This window comes from Canis lupus, chromosome 5, assembly GCF_003254725.2.
Source record: "Canis lupus dingo isolate Sandy chromosome 5, ASM325472v2, whole genome shotgun sequence".
Taxonomy (NCBI): Eukaryota; Metazoa; Chordata; class Mammalia; order Carnivora; family Canidae; genus Canis; species Canis lupus.
The window spans coordinates 62127958-62152058 of record NC_064247.1 but is presented as its reverse complement, the minus strand read 5'-3'; the positions used below and the strand labels follow the sequence as shown (position 1 = coordinate 62152058).

The following is a 24101-nucleotide window of genomic DNA, read 5'->3' as shown; positions in this document are numbered from 1 at the left end:
ATGTGCACCTTGGCTACCTGAGCAAGATTCACCCCAAGCTTAATTCTACAGTCAGCATACTTTGCAATAATAATGCCATTATGTTCTCATTCTTTCTGAAGGTTCTAATCCAAACTCTGGTTAGAAAATAAAGCCAGTAAATTTCAGCTCACAAGTCTTAATACATAAAGCCAGTTAGATCTTAAAGAATTTGTACAAACACCAGTATTCTTGGCTAAACTAAATTAGGTTGGTCTTGGCTTATAAAGAGGTGATTATAATCTGTAATCTTAGGGACATGGCTGCATTCATCTGCTTACTGTCCTTAGTTGCTTCTTTATTTATGTAGTATCTCATAGCCATTTAATCTGATCTGTTGATAAGACTGACTCCCCTCTTAGACCCAGGCAGCCTGGGTTCTGGTTCTGGGCTGTCACTTCATCCTTGTGTCTAGGGCTAAAGCTGGTACTTCTGGACTCTGTTTCTACCTCAATAAAGTGGGAGTGCCAAAGCTATCCTGTAGGTTGCTTGTGTAAACTGTGAAGTTTTTTTTGTTGTTGTTGTTGCTTCTTGGGAATTGCAAAAAGAATTATAAATTTTCTTTTGAAAAAAAAAGTTGAAAAATATCAAAGGTTTGTTTTGTTTTGTTTTGTTTTGTTTTAACCCCATAAAATGTTAAGTCCAAAAGCAAAACATAAACTACTTCCTAAGATGTCTTTATTTTACCAAGTAGACCATTAACCATCTGGTTGATTGTGCTGACTTACAGAAGTCTGAACACTGGAGATTTTTGACTCTGCTTGGAATATTGATTATAAAATTCTTTTAAAAAATATATAGCAATTGCTAAGAATGAAAGATAAATTTCTTGCCTCTAATGAAACTGATAGAACATTTATAATGAATATGTGATATTAATGTGAAACAATACATTTTTTGTTAGAATATTTCAATGAAAAATTTGAGAGAAAATTGAAAAAATTTTTTCTTAATAAATAGATCTGAGCTTTTTATAGTTAATGAACTCCCCGTATATAGTATATAGGTTTTATTGAATTTTTGGATGTCCTCTTCCCCATCCTCTCATCCTCATACCCCATCCTCTCATCCTTTAAACTATTGGCCAGTACCTTTTTTTTACTGTACTCTCTGGCCCTTTTGGGTATACTTTTCATTCCTTGGAAAAGTTCTCCTACCTTCTTGCTTTAGGCCAGTCAGGAGGGGAGAAAGGGGAGAGAGTAATGATGGAGTCTCAGCAAGAATGAAAGATTCAGTAATGGCCATCGGAAAGGAGATACCTTTATCCTTAAATTCTGAAGCATAAATTTTCCCAGGGACCAGCCATTTGTTTCCCCTCGCTAGGTAAGAGTTCTTCAGGTCACTAAAGTTGCATGTAGGGATAATGAAGAGAAGATATAAAACATAGCATCTTTAATTGATGGTCACTGATCTGTTGCTTCCTCCCTTCCCCCAACCACATACTATCTTTTAAAAGTGTAGGTCTCTTCCGAGACTTGCTCTGTAGCATGAAACATCTGATTGTATTTTTTGTTCTTTGCTTTGTGAAAATGAGTCTTCTCTTGCTATGCAGATGGAAAACAAGTTGAGAGTTCAGATCTCATCCAGGAGAGAATGTCTGTGATCTTCTCTCCTTTTCTTTTTCCAAGGAGTTCTTAAAGCATTATTGAAACTTAAGGATTATTGCCATTATATTTAGCAGCAATCATAAACTGAGGCACTTGTAGGGATTTATAAATAATTATAAATAATCTCTCCCCAACTGACAGTGGCCATGTTACTAATAATAGCTATAGTTAAAAAAAAAAAAAAATAGCTATAGTTAGTGCGTACTATGGTGCCCAGCACTACTCTTGAGTTTTACTTGCATAATTCATTCACTTTGTTTTGAAGCAGAATAGTTGCAAGTATCATAGAAGATCTTTTCTAACTGAACTATTTAGAAGTGTGTTGTCTCCATGAGGCCGTACCACACATTAATACTTGGTGTGTTCCTTATGAGCAAGGGCATTTTCTTACATGACCACAATACAGTCCTCCAGCTCAAGAAATTAATGTTCAGATAATGCCATCGAATTCACAGACCCCACTCAGATTTTATCAGTTTTCCAATAAAGACTTTTGTAGTAGAAGGAGCCAGTTTGATGGATTTAGTTGTCTTACAACTGTTTGGTCAGTCTGGAATGGTTTCTCAGTCTTTCACTTCATGACCTTGGTACTTTTGAAGATTGTAGGGTATTTTGGAGACTGTCCCTTAGTTTACATTTATGATGTTTCCTTACTAGATTTAGATCATGTTTCTTTGACGGGGATAGTACAGAAGTCATGTGTTCTTTTTTTCTGCATCCTATCATAATTTTAGTTTGTCTCATGGCTGGTAATGTTCACTTTGATTAGTTGAATACGGTGCTATCTGCTAGACTTTGCATTGTAGCATTTCTCTTTTTCCTTTTATAATTAATGACCATTTTATGGAAAGTTGCTTTGAGACTATGTATCGATGGCCTCTTCCTCATGAAACTTTCATTTTATTCATTTATTTACGCTAGGTGGATTAATGGCTTCCTTTTTTATTAAGTTGTTTATATAATCTCTTACTATCATTATTGATTCTTAGGTCAAATTGCCTTAGATTTTGGAGAATGATACTTAGGTGTGGTTATTATTTTGTCACTGCTGGCAGGCCTCTGAGTAAACAGCTCTGGTGTGTCAGGTGGGGGAGGGAGGGGAAGTGAGAGGGAGAGGGAGAGTATACAGACTTTTACATCTATATTTCTGTATCAGTATGTGTGTATCCATGCATTCATACCAAATTCTCCACATCTAATCTAATACCATAGGGTTCCTGCTAGTTTTTTCTTATTTGTAATTCTCATCTTTGAGAGTGAGAAGCCTTATTTCACCATCCTTAATATCTTTACTTCTGATTTCCTATCATTGACTCAGCTCTCTTCCACACATGGATGGGTTTTGACATCTTGAACTGTATCTTTACTAGATTTAACATTTGGTATTTCTTAAGAAAGTATGACCTTAAAGAATCAAATTTTAACATCTTCTTTTCAGGGTCCATGGGAGAACAACTCCTTGCAAGAAGTGAATGCTTGCTCTATGCTTGATTGTTTAATTACTGTAAGAGCTCAGTGAGGTTGACGTTACCTTTATTTTACAAATGAGAAAATTGGCATTATATTAAATAACTACCTAAGGCATACAGTTACTAAACAGGAAACCCCTAGCCTACTGGACTCAAAGCCTGTGCTCTTAATATTGATGATTTTATCATAGATTAACTGATATATAACCTCACTTTCTTCTGGTTGTATTGGAAAATAACTTGAAGCTTTTCTAATAAAGAGAAAAATATGTGCTCACTAGAGAATAACTTGACAAATACAAAAGTTAAAGAAGCAAACTGAAAAAATACATAATTGTATCAGCCATGTTTGTATTTTTCCCCTTCGGTTTACATCTATGTGCATGTGTATGTGTTAAAATTATAATTAAAATATTGTTTACACATAATATATATATAATCATGCATTCCTTTACTCATTTTCTTTTATTATGAACATACTACCATGTCATTAAATGTTTTACACAAACATTTGTAATGAGCACCGTATCTACCTTCACGTGAATGCCTCATAATTTCTCTCTTCCCATTTTGTTGAACTTTATGGTTTTCTAATATTTAGTTATTCTAAATAAAATTGTGACCATCTTTTTTCAACATAAATCTTTATACTTCAGCTGAAAAGTAACAATCTAGATCTTTATTTCAGTTAATTTGGATTTTAGACATTTCAAAATCTACTTCTGTTTGTTGTCTTCTCTATTCATCACAGCTCTTGGTGTTTGTATAGCTTTTGAGGACAAGAAGCTGGAGCTAGGTATACAGGTTTTTTTGTTTGGATTTTCTCTGCCATCACGGTTGAACTCTCCACGATGTTTATGTCAGATGGCATATTTGGAAACACTTGAGAGTTCGTGTGTATTTGGAAACACAGCCCTGCTGAGGATATAAGAACTCTAATAAGATAGGACAAAAATTAGATTTGATAATTTCAAAAATCTTTTGTCAGTAAACATCTACCAATTCTGAGTAAAATAGAACTTTTATTTTTTAAATTTTTAAAAAGATTTTATTTCTTTAAGAGAGAGAGCACTAGTGGTGGAGAGGCAGAGGGAAAGGGAGAAGCAGACTCCCTGCTGAGCAGAGAGCTTGATGTGGGGCTCTAATCCCAGGACCCTGAGATTGTGACCTGAGCTGAAGGCAGATGCTTCACTGACTGAGCCATCCAGGTGCCCCTAGACAGAACTTTTAAATGCAGAGCTGAGCCTGTTAGGAATTAAGAGAAACTGTCGAGTAAAGCAGTAAGCTGATTTCTTCATCAGCCCATGATGAGAGGAGGTTGGGTTAGTTACTGTCTCTTTAACCAAAGGTCTTGTCTTTAACACCCACCAGGTATAGGAGATGGGGTCTTGATCTCAGGGGGTAAGGGAGTTGGAACTGAGAGCCCTCCACCAAGCTGGGCCATCAAAGTTCTGTTCTTCAGTGAAAGGGTGAGCTAGGTTGTATATCCAGAACTAGAGGGAAATGATAGAGAAACTTGTTTGGGACTGGGACTCGAAGCACAGAAAAGAAGAGGAATAGAGGGAGAATTTCCCTTATAGTTCATAACTTTGAGCCTTGCCCCCAGTTGGGACATGGATTTACATTCTTGAAAAATATGAGAACTCCAGGATGAGAAGATAATGTAAAAAGTAATCTTGGGCCATGAGCCTCCAAGAGGCTCAGTGAGAGAGCTTCATTGGGAGAAGCATATGTAAAATTTTTTTAGAGGGACATGCTCTCATTCAAGAACTTGTAGGATACCTACAAATAATATATCTTTGAATGCCAAATGCACTGTTAAAAGTTACACGTGTTGGAAGAAACCGTGTGACATCAACTTGAGTCAGATAAAACAAATGGTAAGATATGTACCTGAGAACTTCAACACTAGAACTATCAGAGAAAGACTATATAACAGACTAAAACAAAATAGAATCTTTATTTCCCTCTCATGTAAGCTGAGTTTGAGAAAAAGCAATCCTAGATGGCTGTGGGGCTCCACAACCATCAGAGACCTATCTTTAACTTCAGCTTTTATCTTATACTCAAGGTGTCGATCAAATGGTAGCCATGACATCCAGATCTCAGGCTGGAAGAAGGAAGAAGTGGGTAAAAAATGCATGCCTTCTTCAAGGGCATTTTCATAATTTGTATAGGACATTTCCTTTTCTTCTCATTAGACCAAAGATTTAAAAAAAATAGAATGGGGCTTTTTATGAAGCTGGTAAAATCTTTATACCAAAACCAGATTAAAAAGTGAAATTTAGGGGCAGCCCTGGTGGCTCAGCGGTTTAGCACCGCCTTCAGCCCAAGACGTGATCCTGGAAACTCAGGATTGAGTCCCGCATCAGGCTTCCTGCATGGAGCCTGTTTCTCCCTCTGCCTGTGTCTCTGTCTCTCTGTCTCTGTCTCTGTCTCTCTGTGTCTCTCGTGAATAAATAATTAAGTCTAAAAAAAAGTGTAATTTATAGGTCAGTCCTAGGAACATGCATGTAAGATGTTTAAATAAAATATTAGAAAATAGAATCTGGCAAAGCACGAAAAATCTGCTTTATCCAAGTTGGGTTTATAGAACCCAAGACTACTTTAAAAATTTATCTGTTAAGGGATCCCTGGGTGGCGCAGTGGTTTAGTGCCTGCCTTTGGCCCAGGGCGCGATCCTGGAGACCCGGGATCGAGTCCCACGTCGGGCTCCTGGTGCATGGAGCCTGCTTCTCCCTCTCCCTGTGTCTCTGCCTCTCTCTCTCTCTGTGTGTGTGACTATCATAAATAAATTTAAAAAATTAAAAAAAAATTATCTGTTAATATAGCTTACCACTTTAACATGATGAAGAAATATATACTCATCTTGATCTTGAGAAAACACGTGTTGAAAGTTAACAACTAGTCCACGTTGCGGGAGGGGACTCTTACCAAAGTAAGGGTAGAACCAAACTTCCTTGTTGTTACTGATTAATTAAACAAAAATCAGAGTCAGAATGTTGGAAATATCCCTCTAAAATCAGAAACAATAGGAGTCTTATGTCCATTATGACATGAAAATGTGTTAGAACCTTGGCTAATATGGTTTAATAGTTTTTGCCATAGAGACTCTGAGAAAGCATGTGAACACATAGTTAGAACTGATATACCAGCATGTTTGCTGGATATCAGAGCAGTATGTATAACGCTCAGTTCCGTTTCTACACAGGAGGGACAATTAGAGAATAAAATGTAAACATACTGTTTTTAAATGCTTCCCTTCTCTTGATGTGAAGTTAGTACTAATTAAAAGTCAAGGGGCACCAGGGTGGCTCAGTGGTTGAGCATCTGCCTTCTGCTCAGGGCGTGATCCCAGGGTCCTGGGATCAAGTCCCACATCCAGCTCCTCACAGGGAGCCTGCTTCTCCCTCTGCCTATGTCTCAGCCTCTCTTTGTGTTTCTCATGAATGAATAAATAAAATCTTAAAAGTCAGATAGAATTTTTTCCATTAAGTGTTTTTCTCTAGAGTTGCCTGAATGTTTTCGTTGCTGCTTTTGCTTTACAATTTGTTGTTAGTAAATAAAATATTTTAAATATTTTTCTATTTCTGGTAAGTAGAACTCTTAAAACCTAGGAAACTTCCATATTAGGAAGTAAGGAAACTTGCTTTACATCTGATACACGTAAATTTTCTGCTCATGAAAAACTAAGTATTACGGTAGCCAAATTGTTTTTTCAGTCTGTTTTTATGTAGTAAGCCTTTTTAATTTTAGAAAAAATCTGTTAATATAGTATATTTATTTCACCCTCTCAGCTCCCTTTTAATCTATTCAAAATTGTTAATCCTTCACCTGTTGTTTGCCAAGGGATTAATTGTAGGAGAGAGGAAGGTCTGAGATCCGGAGACAATGTAGAAGTAGTTGGGATCACAGGACTTCTGGGAAGACCTAGCAGTAGACCACAAAAGAAACCCCCTAGGCAGCCTGTGTGCATATCCCTGCAAGCAGCCAGGTGGCAAGGAAATGCAGCAGAAATGAGGTCTAGACATAGTCACAGGCAGTAAGCAGACATCTAGTGGTCAAGACAACTGTGGAAGAAACAAGGTCCAGGTGTTGGGGGCTTGGAAGTACTGAGTAGAATTACAGGGTGGTCCTCAGTGTAATGTAGAGCTTGCTTGTGGAAAAGGAGCCCATTTCTAGAATTGGAATTTATGTTAAAATAGTACATTGACTTAATTACCAAACCACTAGGTTTCAGGGCTCCTCAATTTTCTGTGAGGCAGAGAACTCACCTCATATCCTGAGGTTGGATTGCACTCAGAGCTGGTGTTAAGGTGATTCAGTCTGAGGATTAGAGCACTGTGGAAACAGCCCTGCACGTCACTCCTTGCCAGTCATGTGTCCAGTTTCCAGATTCCACGAGGACCGATAATTGAAGACTAACTAGTAAAACTAGATGTCTTTAATATGTATGTATATATTTAAATTTTTAATATTTTATATATATATAACTCAAGAGTTATGATGTTACTACATTTAACTCCCACATATATATCTTTCACCCAGTTCACCAGCTAACATTTTGCAATTTTTGCTTTACTAATTTATTCTTTTATTTTATGTATTACATATCTTTTTAATTTTATTACAGACGTGCTTTATTATTTCTGTTTTTGCTGGATTATTCTCTATTAACTGTCTTTGCTTCACTGTTGTGTTTTCCCTCCCTGAACTATTTTGGAATGAATTACAGCATCAAACATCTTTCTCCCTAAATATTTCAGTGTGTTTTTCTCAAGAACAAAGACATTCTCTTACATAATCATGATATGGTTAGCAAAATCAGAAAAGGTGACATTGATATAATACCATTTAATCTAATACAGTCCATATTTAAATTTTACTAGTTTTTCTAATACTGACCTTCATAGTACTTTTTGCCCGTGATCATGCATCGGCATTTAGTTGTTTGATCTCTTTAATATCCATTGCTTCTCTTTGTTTTCATAAGATGTTTTCTAGCCTTTGTTTTCTCATGGCATCAACATTTTTGAAGAGTTAGAAGCCAGTTTTGTCGAATATCCTTCAGTTCAGGTTTGTTTGATGTTTCCTCATGATTAGATTTAGGTTTTGTAAGTTCTGCCAGGGAATGAGTATCTAAATGTTATTTTGCCCTTCTCAGTGCTTCAGATGTATTTTGTTGTTGTTGTTTTGGTACAAAAGAAGAGATTTGAGTAGTTCCAGTAAAGATGATTTTGATACTGTCCCTGCCCTAAAGAGCTTATCATCTGTTAAGAGAGGTGAGGCACCCCAGAAAAAGCTGACACGAGGAGAACGAAGTTCTCTGAGCTTTCCTAATAAGGAGGTCTCTCCATAGAGGAGCTGGTTGGGATTGTGGGCAAGTGAGGGACTTCTCCACGCACAAGAGAAGAGAACTGGAGAGTGAGGCGAGTCCTGGGGTGAGACTGGGCTGGAGGTCTGCTGGGTGGGAGGTAGCAGGTGATGTGAGAGGACAGCTATGAGCTGAGGGTCAGGAAAGATGACCAAGAAGGCGCTGAAGGGGGCAGCTGCTTTGAGTACCAAGTGTTTGGAGAAGAGGTCATAGGGTTTTGATGACTTGCCTTTGAGTGTCACTCAAGGTATTTGATGGGACCAAAGTTATAATTTACACTTCTTGCTATTGTAATCATCATTTTTATGCTATGTTTCATGGAACAGCTCCTGTGGTTTTTCAGAATAATGATGAATTTGTTAAATTATTATTTTAGTTGATTTCTCCAAGTGAGCATTTTCCATGTGATTTGGTAGTTTTGAAAAAATGCACTTATGAAAGAAATATTTTGATAGTCGTATTCGTACTCTTTGGCTTCTAGGCAAATTCACTTTTGTATTAGAGAGTCTTTTTCTTCAGACTGTTTCTGGTCTCACACATCTGGGGACATTTTATCTTAGATACCAACGTGGAAAGTGTTCTTCCAACCAGTAGATACTTGCTTCAGGTGCTGGGTCAAAAGCAAAACTTATTTTAGGTGTATTTGGCATTTCTTGTGTTTAAATGACATTTTCAGTATGATGAGAGTTTTTAAATTATAGCCTCAGAATTTAGTTTATTTGATAGCAAAAACAGGAATACTAAGGAAATGGAAGAGATCTTGCATTTATTTTAGGAATCTTGAGGACACGGAGTACTCTGTTAAGTGGGTCTTAATTTCTTCACACTGTTATATTTGCGGGAAACACAGCACTGCTCTTTCCTACTCTGTCTTGTCCTTTATATATTTTTGGGAGTTTCATAGTCTTGTTTTTCTTTTTTAATTGTAACTAAGTAATCACACATAGAATCTTTTAGTTTGCAAATAGAAACCGAAGCTTCTATACACATCCAGAACAGGATATCTTATGTAGCTGCCAGCCCGCTTTGCCTTTTTGTTGGAGGTGGAGGTTGTGGGGAGACCGCATAAAGTGTGTTTTTAAAGATTTTAACAGAAAGTGTCTTGGCTGGTGCTGTGGACAATATACTTCACAGCACTCAATATGACTAGTATGGCATGTGGCCTTGCTGATGTGGCTTTAGAGATCTTTTCTGATTAAATTTTAAATGAATTTAGCTTCATGGGCAGTACTATAAAGAATTGCCTAGAACTTTGAATCGGGAGATCTCAAATGAGATTTTTAGATGCTTGAGTATTTGTGGCAGGGTGTTCTTTGACGTTCTGATTTGAACTTTCCTACCCTTCTTAGTGTTAGAAATACATTCTTCAAGTTAGACATGCCTGACTGGATTATTATCTCTTTTGGAAAATTTTTTTATTATTTAGGCAATTTTAGAGCTTCTTATTTAAGAGAGATTAGCTCCTTGCATAAAACACAGTATTCTTTAAGATTCCCTGCTTGGTATACCGTCTGTACTGCATTTGTAATGTGACAATACCCAGAACTCTACAGTTCTGCCAGGATTGTTTGTGTGGCCTTTTCCCAAATGTTTATAAAGTTTTCAAAATGAAATCTGTGGGGTTGTTCCCCTTAAGTAGCTACTGCTATGTTTATAGATGTGCAGTAGTTTCTGTTCATTAGTCCTATGTATGGTCATTCATATCTGTATCTTTTGATATTATTCCTTCTTGAAGATCTTGCTATTTAAAACAACAATTAAAAAAAAAAAAGACAAACAAAACTTGCTGTTGTCTCGTCTGAGCAGGGCAGTTCTTTGAAGCCTCTAGATGGCTGGTGTGGCTTGCCGAGTTCCCTGGTGTTGGCTGTCTCAGATCCCCTTTCTAAGGCCCCACTTCCCTGCACACTAGCTTGGTATGCAGGGAGAAGCTGCAGTCTGTTGGCTGGGCTTTATTTACGGAAACAGCAGGGTTGAGATTGATTGCGTTGAGAGACAGTGTATGGATGAGGGAGGGTCACAGCACATGCTCAGTCCTGTCAGTGTGAGGGGGAAGTTTCTGCGTTCTGCGTGAAGGCTTAGGTCATAGCACAAGCTCAGTGAAAGCTCTATGAGGTCTCTCAGACTGCATGTGCCTCCATTTTGAGTTGTTAGAGTAGAAAAGGGCAGAGTTTTAACAGTAAGTAGAGGTTCAGGGACACAGCTTAGACTCACCAGAGCCTCTGTTAGTCATGGATGATCCATTCAGCCCCTGCAGGTAGGCTATCTTCCTCTGGCCTCCCCAAAACAGTGATGGTTTTTGCTGCTCTTTCTCACTTGTGAAGATGTTTATGAATCATTTCATCATTCATAGTGCATGTTCCTGAGAGCCTTTAATTCAACCCTGGCTGGCCATGTAGGTGGTGTTGCGAAGCGTGAAATCAGAGCTAAGAATGGGGTCTGCCTGGAGATGCATTAAGCAAATGGAGAACGTTGTGGGTTCTGCTGTCCCTGTCCCTTTCCTGTTTCCCTTACCCTTTTCTCACCGGGTACAGCTTTAACCTGAGTCCTGCATGGATGCCTGGTGCTGAGCTTGTTTGCCTTCAAGCACCTGCAGAAGAAACCTGCCGGCTGCTCTGTTGCTGTGTGGCTGGTAGGGAGTGCCTGGGCCCAAGAGCAGCTCTGTTTGGATGTTTTAGGAAGGGTGGTAGGTGGGCAGCTATTGGTTGCTTTGAAGGTGGGTGGAACTTGTTTTGATTGAGAGCCTGTTTGCCAGAGCAAATTATATTTCTTGAGATCTGTTTCTGAAGTCTGAAAACAAGATAGTATGTACATTTTGACATATGCAGGAAGCAGTTGTGGATCATGGTTGCAACATTATCACCTTAAAATGGAGGTTTTTTAAGAAATAAAAGGTTATGTTACATCATTTTCTGTGGCTTCAAAAGAAAACTCCATTCTTTCCAGAGTTTGTAGACAATGTCTTGACAATTAAGAAAAAATAGTCTGCAGTGACATTTGTGATAGAAGTTAGAGTTCCAGGTATTTTGTTTATTTATTTTGTTTGTTTTAGCAGAAGGTGGCATTTGTGGTATATGTGTATTTGGTTGTGTGACTTGTATGTTCTATAGGAAAGAAGTAAAAAGAGCAGTTGATACTTAAGAAGGTTGGCACTGACCAGGTCAGATTCTGTGCCCTCTGCTTGATGGGCCCAGCACTAGTCTTTTCTGTGAGGGGGAGTTATGCTTTTTATGTGTCCTTTTTTGCAGCCTGGGCTCAGACAGATGGATCTCACCATGGTTAACATAGGGAACTCTTTGTAATATTCCAGGTTAGGACAAATTGAATTTTTAACCAAGTAAACGGTAAGTGAAGTTGGTGAATTATATTAGTTGTTTCTCTTTGTTTCCTCTCCCCTTTTTTCTTCTGATGAAAGGCGAAAAAAATTTTGAAGTCACATTTAAGTTTTATGCATTTGTGAGGTTGAAAGGAGGAAGTACACGATGTGGAAGAATGCAGCTGAAAAAATTCTCATAGGATAGTGAGGAAGTTCATGAGACATTGATGATACAGGGAGAGATTCTGAGTGTAAGCTCTTCATAGTGTAATATGAATATGGAGCTGTGTGTGCTCACCTCTTGTTGGAGGAGGACCCTGATTTTGGCGGAAAGTTGTAAGGAAGGCTAATGGTGAATTCTAGCCACTGACAATATTACTGAAGTATCATCTGGCTTCCAGAAGGTTTAGTCTCAGGATTATGATTAAGGAGATGAATTATATGGGGATAATTTTAGGACTAATTCATTTATTGCCATTTTTAATCTTGTTTTCCATTGATCTGAGGTCTGTCTGACCAATTAGGATTGCATTTATTTGAACATTACATTTGGGAGTTTTGGGCAGTTTTTCCCTTTACCGTGTAGTGTTGCTTCTGGAACTTGTTTTAATTCACTCCATGTAGAATGTTCTTCTTTCTGCTTTTCTCCTGTAAGTCTAAAATTATCCTCTCTCCAGACAAGAGGATCTGGGCCCAGGGGCACTTAACACCTCAGACTTGTTTCAGAAAATCCTTATTTGAGTCCGGACATTACTCGTCCGGAAAACAGTTATGGAACTCCCTTTCTTTTCTCAGGCCTTTACTTCTTCAACTTTTGTATATTTAGCAAACAAAGTGTGACTGGGAAGCTGTACTGGTGAAACAGCTCTGGGCAGGTTCCTCCCACTGGTCTGGCTGGCCAGCCTGGCCTAATAGAGATGTGCATTTGTGAGCCTGAGTGCAGCCACCTGTTTAGACGGTGAGGACTTACAGTTACCACTGCTGGCTGTTTAGGGTCGAATTTCAGTGTTGGAATCAGGTAAAGTAAGTCACAAGAGTAGTTCCTTGTATAGTTTGCATTTGTTCTATATTTTCCTATCTTAGGTAAATATTTTTGGGATGTTACTTGTTGGCCCACCATCTCCTGCTTTGGGTCTTCTATACTTGTCTCATGGTAGTTTAGTGAAGAAACAGCACATGGGAGGTTATTCTCTTGGTTGGTAAAGTTGTCCAGGGTCTGTGTAGCTTGGGCATTGGAAAGATGCTTGCTAGCTTCATTTTGGCTTATGGCTCCCCTCCTGCTGTACCTTAGAGTATCAAGAAATGTTAGTGAAAATGGACAGCTTATGTTTCCAGGAGAACATAAAAGTTCACCAAAATATTATCCTGTTATTAGCTTTTCTTGTCATTATGTTAGAATCTTGAATCTGAATCCAAAGTTGAGGCTTACATTTAAAGTGTTCCTTTTATGTAAAACATAAATTTTGTAGAGCCTGTGAATCTGCTAATAACATAGCTCCATTTTTTACCACTTCCTAGGTTCTTGTCTGGTGTGTTAGCTATGAATTGAAAGACTCTGGTACACCTAAGACCTGCTGTTTGCCATGTCTGTGATTGTCCAGTTCATTGTTTCTGATCCTTTCTCTTTCTGAATTCATTTTTCATTTTCCACTTTACTTTTTGGTCATTACTGAACTGAGCTGTCTTTCCACCAGAGAGGCATTTATTCTAAAGCTATAAAACAAATGTCATCTAGAATGAGAGAGAAAATAGAAAAAAACAGGCTAAAGGAAGATTTGAAATAATGAAATTCATGAATTTGTGTGCATTCATGAGTCTCCTCCCAAAGTGGTGATCATCTGTATTGAGCAGTTTGTGATAGGGGAGGATACAGGTTCCTGAACGTATCTTTAAAGCAGATTTGAAAGAAAACTAGTCTATTCTTATATTGTTCATTCTATGATATTTTGGATCTAAATTACAACAGCTCATTTTAATTCATTGGAACAATTAGACATTATTTCTATCAAAGTTCTTTGAATTATACATTTATTGTCACTATTTGATTGTCTTCTGGTGTATGGGCTGCATCTGTACTTGTAGCCATAGTCTATTTTAGAGTGCCTACCAAATGGGCATTCAGCATAAATATGTTGAATAAATGGGTGGCATTTATTGTAAGAGAAGAGACTAGATTTGGAGCTAGATGGTATGGTTCAAATGCCACCTAATTAGTGACATTGGATGAATTTCTTCACTCCTCTGAATCTCAGTTTTCTCATGGGTCGTATCTATATATGACCATATCTCCGATAAAATAAATATAATTTTTGACATTGTTATAAAATGGGGGCAAAAACAGTTTGAAACTGCTTGACACTTAGCTTCTCAGTGTATTATTGTTAATAATTCAAAAACCAAGTCTACAGTCTCAGTAGGTATGGTTATCTTAACAGATTCTATAGTTTTTGGTCAATCTATTAAAGACAGTGTCGGGAGTTGTGTTAGGAATTATGGTAATTTAATTAGTGGCCAGTATGTTTAACCACCATTTACTGATTTCCTTTCTTCTCTTGCCCTTTGAGTGTTTTATGTTTTTCTTTATACTTGCTGAAAAAAAATTTTTAGGAAGCTTTACTTCCAAAAATAAAAAAAAATTTAAAAAGAAGCTTTACTTCCATATCATGTAAAACATTTGCTATGTTCAGCATTAAGCATTCTTTCCTTCTTTCTGTGATGTGTGTGTGTGTGTGTGTGTGTGTGTGTGTGTGTGTGAATGCTATGAAGGCTGCATCCTTCCTCTCTGCCCCCTCCTCCCCCATACTCAAACCACCACAGTGAAGAAGCATAAGGCGATGGTCATATTTCTCATAGTGTTTCCTCAAGACTCCCCACTGGGAACAAAGAGACATTCACAGATGCATTGAAGACATACTTAAATTACAGTTCAATGTCCCTCTTTTTTCTGGGGGTGCTATGTTTCTTTTTTATAAAGTTTGATTTCAGTGTACAGAAAGCCAACAACACTTTTGGTTAGGAGATAGGCTTAATCTTCAAATATTGCTGCTTTTATAAATTATTTCAACCACAGTGGGATTAAAATAATAAGTCTGTTTTTTGAAGCATCATTTTTGTGTGTATAGCTTTATGTTGGCCTGTGATAACCACTTTGAAATGGGATCCTTTCTCATGTGTTAAAATTTTTTTTTTATTTTTTTTTTTTACCATTTTTTCCCCTGATGTTACATACTTTGTATACAGGCCACGTTTACTGCATCTTATTGTCAGCATGGAAATTCATCTTATTCCTCAGCCAATGCCTAAATTCTTAGTTCTGGACTCTGACTTATATTGGGGGTGGGGCGGGAACTCTGTGGAAGTAGAGCTACTTCTTGTGGCCTGGACTCCTCCGTAGTCAACTCCCAGTGACCCCTTGAAAGAGCACCTTTATCTCCTCAGGCCTTGGTTCCTTCTGTTAAGCTTAGAAGATTAGATCACATGGCTTCTAAGAAACTTTCCATCAGAAAAAATGTAGAATATTATGATTTTGATGAGTTTCTGTCTTGACCTTAGCATTTGTGAATGAACTTGGAACATTAACTCTTTGAGCTGTTGATGGGTTCTCTCTCTTTCTTAATAAATCAATATCAATATCAAATAAATAAATAAATAAATAAATAAATAAATAAATAAATAAATATTCATTCAAAGCACTTCTTCCTGAGCAGGAGGACTAGCCTTCTATCACAGGTGACTTGGTTTAATTTTGCACCAAAGTGCTTAGTTGCTATCTATAGCTACACTAGTAGTTGAATTAACATAGTATAGTCATTTATTCATTTGGAGTATATTTAGTGAGTGCCAGTGGGCCCTGGGATATAATGGAGAGGTAAAAACAGAGTTGGTCCCTTACCTGCATGGTGCTTTCAGTCTAAAGGCAAGGCCTTGAAGAAATAATTGCACAAGATAAATACAAAATCATGCAAAATAAGTAAAAAATCATGCCTGTAATAGGGTTGAGAAGAGGTAGGTGGTGCTTTGAGAACTTCTGGTAAAGGAATTAGCTCCTGTTGTCGTCTGTTGCCAATGCTTAGAGCTAATAATAGCAGTGAGCACTGTGCAGCAGGACAGTGCTGCTTCTCTCTGTAGATCATCTTTTATTTTTATAGCAACTTTGCTAACTAGTCATTATGAACTTCATTTCATAGATGAGGAAACAGGCTCAGAGAGTGAATTGTGTCCTCAAGGTCACATTTAAGCTAATAAAATTTTGGTACTGAAACTTTAGCCAGGGTTCATTTGACTCTGAAGTCTGTGCTCTTTCCTTGCACCTGAGCATCTAGGCTGCGGGGTATGTAACATCTCCTTCCTCCAGTAGCAGGCTGCCAGAATCTTGGGACATCTGATGGGGTATACAAAGCTCAGTGATTTTACTCAAGTTTAGGGAATTTTTTTTCTCCTAGAACTAATGGGAGTATGTTATGGAATAGAATACAACATTTACCTGGGTTTTTAAGATACTGTGTCAGATTTTAAAGACATTTCAGACTTGTTAAAGACTCCTTTGGAGGGGGGCACCTGGTTGGCTCAATTAGTTGAGTGTCTGACTCTTGATTTCAGCCAGGTCATGACCCTTGGGATTGTGACATCAAGCCTCACGTCAGTCTGCTTGGGATTCTCTCTCTTTCTCTCTCTGTCCCTAAAATAAGTAAATCTCGAAAAAAAAAATCAAGACTATTTTGGAAATAATGTGTTTATGCTGGAGAAATTTGAGAAACCCAGCATGCTATTCTAGATTTCCTTACTATCATCCTTGTTTTCACTCCTGCCCACAACCATTCTTAAAAAAGTGATTCTGATAAATTGCCTTTCAATTTTCCTAAAATTTGGTATATTTGTTCTGGACCTACAGTCCATTTCTGTGATCATTTTCTGACTGAGTGTAGAATTTCTAGAGTCTTTGTGTTGATTTCATGTCAGTCTTCCTGCTTAACTGAACACTGTGTGGAAAAAGTAAGAATTATATCTTCTCTGAGCCTTGTGATATGAAGGATTGGGTAAAGGAAGATTGCATAGTGATTTCGTTGATGGGTGACACCAGCCACAGAGAAGGGGTCCAACTAGAGAGTTCTGCAGGCCAGCCTTTTGGGAATGGGAATGCTGTGATGCTCCGGGCTTATATTTGGGACCAGGTCTGGGTTTATAATGGGAACTAATGCCAGCTCTCTGTATTCTACAGCTCATGTCTTCTCCCCTGGACCCCATGCTCTTGTTCCTTTTTAGACCCAAATCCTTGTCATAAGCAATTACTACACTCCTGTAGAGCTATTTGAGTGTCTTGAGTGTATGTTCCTTCACAGATACTTGCCTCTCCCAGCCTGCATCTGGCCAGCCGCTATCTCATCTCCTTTGCGTGGATGCTTCTCCCTTTTTGATATTCAGTTACAGGCTTCCTGCCCTTTCTGTCCATTCCCTGTTTACTTCTTAGACTAAAACGTTTCCATGGTAACAGGTTACTTTTCAAAGGGAACATCTTGTCATTTTATTTAATCCACTGCAGCTGAAGAGGACTGAAATATTAAGTTGTAGTTGCCATGGATACTGCTTTGTTACACGAATTTCTTTTGTATCGGATTTCATATACAATGAATTTCTCTCTTTCTGTCTCTCTGTCTCTCTGTCTCTCTCTCTCCTCCTCCTCCTCCTCCTCCTCCTCCTCCTCCTCTCTCTCCCTTTCTCTCCCTCTCCCCCTCCCTTCCTCCTCCCTCCCATTCTTTCTCTGCTCAAGGAATAAACACGATGACTTGCCATTATTTTTGTAATTTGGCTTCTGGGACTATATTTTCATAGTCCAAAGCAAAGATTTGTAGAATAATGGAGACTGAACTGAACCTCAGCTGTTTTGAAAAATATATATTATTTACATTAACCTTAGAGAGAAATTTGTCCTTGCTAGTGAGGATGATTTTTCTTTTCTTTCTTTTCCTTTTTCTTTCTGTAATATGATTCATAGGGGTGTCTCAAAAAGGATGGCCTCAGACCAGAATACTTAGTAAATACAAGGAAAAAAAGAATTTATGTGACTTAATTCCTTGAATCTCCTTTCTCAACTGTGACATTCTTTTCTCTGTGACTTTTCAGCTATCTATAGTACATCTTAGGGGAATCTGTTGGCCATTTGATAAGCTTTTCTCACATCTAGCTTGCTTCTCTCTAGTCTGTAAGACATAATTCAGCCAAGCACTTCTTTTGACTTTTTAAAAACTTTTAATTTTTTAGATTCATGGAAAGTTGCAAGATACTGCAGACTGCTCCTGTGTACCCTTCACTCACTTCCCCCATTGTGTATGACTCTAGCATAACATCAGAATCCAGACATGAAATTAGTAAAATGTGTCTGTAGTCAATGTAGCTTTATGTAACCACTGCCATTGTCATGTCTGTCCTGTTACCATACAAACCTCTTACTTCTTCACCTCTCCTCCTCACCTTACCCCCCATTCCTAACACCTGGCAACCACTAATCTGTTCTCTGTGTCTATAATTTTATTATTTTGACAATGTTATATAAATTGGCCTTTAACTTTGATGGTTTTCTCATTAATTTTTTTTTTTTAAGACAGAGAGAACACACACTTATGAGGTGCAGGGGGTGGGGGGGAAGAGGGAGAAGTAGAGAGAGAATCTTAAGCAGGCTCCAGGCTCAACACTCAGCACTGAGCCGGACTTGGGGCTTAATCTCACAACCCTGAGATCATGACCTGAGCCAAATGAAATCAAGAGTTGGACACTTAACTGACTGAGCACACAGTCGTCCCTATCGGTTTTCTCTTTTAACATGATTTTCAAACTAAAACTCTTCCTGATGATTCTGTCTTGCTTTGGTGTTTGAAATGAAGATAAAGACATTGTTTCTTATACTGGTTCTATCTGTAATTATGTAATTTTGGTTCAGTAATTTAATCTTTATGACATGTAGGAGCTCTGACTTTTGAGTCAACTAAACTTAAGTTTGAATCTTGGTTTTCCCTTTCCACTTGTTAGCTTTGTAATCTTGGGCAGTTTCATAACTCTTTCTTATCTTCAGTTTCCTTATATGGATAGGTCATAGTAGCACCTTCCGTATAGGGTCATCCTAAGATTAGATAAGAAAATATATAGAATTTGCTTAGCTTAAAATGCCTGGTACATAGTAAATATTCACCATATATATTTCTTCATTAATATTACAATTAGTACTGTCACTATTATCTATAAAGTGCAGATATTGCTTCATAGGGTTGTCACAGGAACAATGAAATAATGCATACCTGGAGCAAAAAGCACTTAATAAGTGATAACTAATATTATTATTTTTCTGGTGTTTGTCATGTCACTCAGATATCCTGAATTTAAGATAACATGGGTGAAAACCCTGAGGCAAGTATAAGGGTGTACATAGATTTGTCCTGCATTATCCTGGGACATGACTTCCATCTTTGGCTTCTTATTTTGTATGTAGTATCCTTTATCTGACCTCACTGGGATTTACACCATCGATGGCCTGGATTTTCTTTCCTTAATTGATGGCCATCCTGTTTTTGCCCAGACGTACTATGTTAATTAAGCAACACTTACATCAAGTAAAAACCTCTTTAGTAACTGTGTTGTTTCACACATAAGATTAGAATAAGATCTATATTTTGGTGACTGTCATTATTAATGTTTTCATTAATATCAAAATATGAATTAAATGAGTTCATACATAGAAATGAGACTGTAGAGCACCCAGAACCGTAGGAAGTACTCACATGCTAACCATCTTTGTTACTAATTGAAGGATAAACCTGTCATCTAATATTTTCCACCTAATTCATGCATGACATTAAAAATATCATGTCTGGGTAGAAGGACCCATTGAAAGGCCAAGAAAGACTAACAGATTTTTAATGTAAAAGAGTTCAGAAAGATCATAGATAAGGTTTTAGATTCACATTGTGTAAAAACCTTTAAGAAATGATCATTTTGTTGAGTTTTGGGGTAGGATCAAAAATAATATTCATAACTGCCAAAAAGACTATTAAAATATTCTTCCCTTTCCCTATTATTATCTTTTTGAGGCTAGGTTTTCTTCCTATATTCTAACTAAAGTAACATATTGCAGGGCACCTGTATTCTAACTAAAGTAACATATTGCAGGGCACCTGGGTAACTCAGTTAAGTGTCCGACTCTTGATTTTTGACTCAGGTCATGATCTCAGGGTCATGGGATTAAGCCGAGTCAGGCCCTGTGTTCAGCAAGGAGTCCGTTTGAGATTCTCTCTCAAACAATTTCCAATTTAGGCCCTTAAGATCCTCAATACACTTATTTGTCTTACTTGCATAATTATTATTAGTTAATAATAATATTATTTCTACTGTTAAGGAAATTAACCTCTTTTATACAGACCTGTAGGATATAGTCATATCCAGTAAGATATTTGGTGTTTGTTTTATTACTGTGGCACATTTTTAGCTAAATATAATAATATTGGCTTATGAAAGTACTAAAAGAAAAAACAAAAAATAAGCCACAGAAGAAATAAAAAAGGAAAAAGATTAAAATAAAAACAAACCAGGAATGTTTATCCTAGAATTATTAAGGACTTAGTGTGTGTGTAGCAGTGATGGGGGAAATGCTTTCATAGGCATTCACTTGTGAACCTTGGCATAGACCTTGTAGAAGAACCTGGAAGTTGAACTGGGTACAAGTTACTGGATGGGCTGTGGCCAAAACTTTCTCAGATGACACATTTTGGCTAGACCTGCTTGTAGGCAGGTGAGCATTTGGAAAGTATTTAGAAATATAGGGGAGAGCTTTTGGCAGCTAGTTTTGCTCTTAGCTATTTATGAAATAGAAAGGGGCGAGTTGGAAGAGAAATGGTAACACTGACTGCATGCTTGTCTTAAAGCACTCATGATTAAAATCACCTCCTGGCCTGTTGATTCTTCTCAGACCTCCTAAAACAGTGTGACATTCCTACATGAACCTACTAGAACAGTCTATCTTCTGGCTTGTTTTTCAACATGCCATTCCCCTACTGAGGAAACAAAGGTGCCTTGTATGTTAAGGACAATATTTATGCAAGCTTTTCTCCCACCGTGTCCCGCCTCCGCAGGTTTTTATTCCCCCTTGGGAAGACCTCTGTTCTGCCTTGCTGATGTGGTCCCCTTCAGAGGTTTCTTTGAATATTAACCACTGCAGGCACTGTTGTCTCCCTGTGAAGTCTGCTTAACTTTGATCACTTCCCTTGGCATTTTTGTATTCTGTTTATCCTGAGATGTTTTATGCTTACCAGTGTAGTGATTGGACCTGTCCTGGTGTTTTGGGGATAGATGCTACTTCCCTGGGTCATTGGAATAGAAGCTCCTTAGGAAGTGGGCCACACACCCTTACTTTCTGTTAGTCTTTTCACTTCCTTTGTTGTGTCTACTCCCCACTTTCCCCAAATAAGACTCTTTGTGAGCGAAATTGTTGGGTCGAAAGAAGAAAGCATTAGACCTGAAGGAAATAATCATTTTCCAGAATTAATTTTAACAACTTTACACATCATGGTGGGATTATCAACTCTGTGGGAGGACAAACACAAGACCGTGCAGCCTCTTTGGGCCTTTGCTACTGTGTTCTGCTCCGCAGCACCTGTCACCACCTGCAGCTCTCATCCCTGGCACTCCTGGAAATGCAAAGGTGATTGTACAACACCACAGACATGTCTCTGGGCATGGAAATGGTGTCCTGAGATCGCCCACAGTTAGTCATGACTCAGAGCTGAGGGTAATTGGGGGTTGGGAATAGAGCTGAGGGTAATTGGGAGTTGGGAAAGTCACTCAGGGCAGTGACTTTCTTTATGCATCAGCGTATACCCAATGAGTACCCTGTGTAGGACCTGGGACAGAACAGACTGTCAATGAGCGTTTTGTGAAGGAGTGAAAAAGGAAGGCAGTCTATACTTTGGGGAATTGTGGGGTAAAATGGGAAGGAGATCAGGAAAGGCTTATACAGTGGCTTCTAAAAGGAACCTGGATAGCTAGGATTTGAAGCAAAGAGAGGGTAAGCTTTGCAGGTGCAGTAGGAATGACATAGAAATGAGACAAAGTCTTCCACCTCCTAGACCTGCTGGGTTCATTCTCACACATCTTTTTCATCTCTGCCTTTTTTGCTTTGTTAAGAAGGCCTTTTCTGGGGCATGCCTGGGTAACTCAATCAATTAAGCATCTGACTCTTGATTTCAGCTCAGGTCATGGTCTTGGGGTCGTGAGATGGAGCCCGTCATTGGGTTCTGAACTTGGCGTGGACTCTGCTTGTGATCCTTCTCATTCTCCCTTTGCCCCTCCCCCTCCCCCTAAAAAAACGTAAAAGGCCTTTTCTGACTATCCTGTATAAAGAACCGTGAAAATATTTCATTGTTCACCATTTCCTTAATTTTTTGGCACTTTTATATCTGACCTACTACTTGTTTCTTTGTTTTATACCCAGATAAGAATTTAAGTTATGGTAAGGCAGGGACATTGTATTTCTGATTGCTTTATCCCCAACACCTTGGACAGTTGTGAGCATATAGTAGGTACTTAATAAATATTTATTGAATCAATGAATGACCTAGTGTGTGTGCACTAGGAACTCTAGTTCTCTTGTGTATATTTTAATAAGGTTTATAGTCAGGCACATGAAATGTTTTGAAAAGAAGAAGCCTCTACTGGGATTGTGCTGTAAGAATGTATATCTCTGAGGTGTGAAGGAACTGTGGTATGGGTACTCATGACAGGAAGCTGCAGGCAGGAGATTTTAGAAGAAAGAGATTTCAGAGATGTGTATGGGGTTTGGAGTAGGGTACATGTATAGGACAACAGTAGAAATAGTGGGAAAAATTCTTCCTCTGTTATCCCTCATTTATTTCAAGTGAATTACATGCCTTGAAAAAAAAATGTGTGAATGTTTATGCCAGAACTATATGGTGCTAACCTAATCTGCTCTTTTCATGACAGGAGGCTGAACAGCACCCAGGGGGAAATTCGTGTTGGTCCCAGCCATCAGGTAAAGCAAATTTTAGTCGCTTCTCTAATAGGGTTTGATTTCTTATTATTCTGCTAGCCCTTTAGTCTGTGGAGCAGCAACTGAGAATTGTTGTTATGCTTTAGGGAATTTAATATGAATTCACATTTTTTTTCCTGATCACTGCATACTTTTTAAAAATTGTGGTAAGATACACATAATGTAAAATTTACCATTCTAACATTTTTTCTAAACATTTTTATTATTATTATTATTATTATTATTATTTTTTAAAGGTTTTATTTATTTATTCATGGAGACAGAGAGAGATAGGCAGACACACAGGCAGAGGGAGAAGCAGGCATCATACAGAGAGCCTGACGTGGGACTCGATCCAGGGTCTCCAGGATCATGCCCTGGGCTGTAGGCGGCGCTAAACCACTGTGCCACCGGGGCTGCCCTCTAAACATTTTTAAAGTGTACAATGGCTCTAAGTACATTTGTATTGTTGTGCAACCACAACATCACCCCACCCACCCCCAGAACTTTTTTACCTTCCCAGACTGAAGCTCTGTCCCCAGTAAACTCTAACTCCTCAAGCCCATGGCCACCCCTGAGACGTTGTCTCCGTGAATCTGACTCATCTAGGTTTTTCCTATCAGTGGATTTGCACAGTATTTGTACTACTGTCTGACCTGTTTTACTTACATGAAACCTTCAGGGTGCAGCCATGTTGTATCACATACCAGAATTTAATTTTTTTTTAAAGATTTTAAAAATTTATTCATGAGAGACACAGAGATAGAGAGGCAGAGACATAGGCAGAGGGAGAAGCAGGCTCCCCATGGGGAGCCTGCAGTAGGACTTAATCCCAGGACCTTGGGATCACAACCTAAGCCAAAGGCAGACGCTCAACCACTGAGCCACCCAGGTGCCCCACATACCAGAATTTAATTTCTTTTAAAGGCTACCACATTTTGTTTACACATTCATTCATTCGTGGACGTTTGGTCCTATATATTTGCATTGTAACTTTTTAAAAACTTAAGGGATCCCTGGGTGGCGCAGCGGTTTGGCGCCTGCCTTTGGCCCAGGGCGCGATCCTGGAGACCCGGGATCGAATCCCACATCAGGCTCCCGGTGCATGGAGCCTGCTTCTCCCTCTGCCTGTGTCTCTGCCTCTCTCTCTCTCTCTGTGACTATCATAAATAAATAAAAATTAAAAAAAAAAAATGCCACTTAGCCTGTGGTATTTAAAAAAAAAATAAAATAAAAAAAAAAAATAAAAACTTAAGAAGAGCTTCAGGATCCTTTGGCTCTTTGTCAGACA

The 24101-nt window shown here is 38.3% G+C and overlaps 1 protein-coding gene across 11 annotated transcripts in view; it reads left to right on the top strand.

The window, feature by feature from the left end:
• The window catches only part of RERE (arginine-glutamic acid dipeptide repeats), a 408927-nt gene that overhangs the window by 260842 nt on the left and 123984 nt on the right, over positions 1–24101 (top strand). For 9 of the 11 annotated variants that reach the window (XM_025427256.3, XM_049110570.1, XM_049110569.1 and 6 more), the window contains one exon: positions 22765–22813. In XM_025427256.3, the coding sequence (XP_025283041.3) occupies positions 22765–22813 (49 nt within the window). Of the gene's footprint in view, positions 1–10582; positions 10723–22764; positions 22814–24101 lie in introns of those variants that run through there. The other 2 variants (XM_035715771.2, XM_025427262.3) reach the window with 1 other exon arrangement.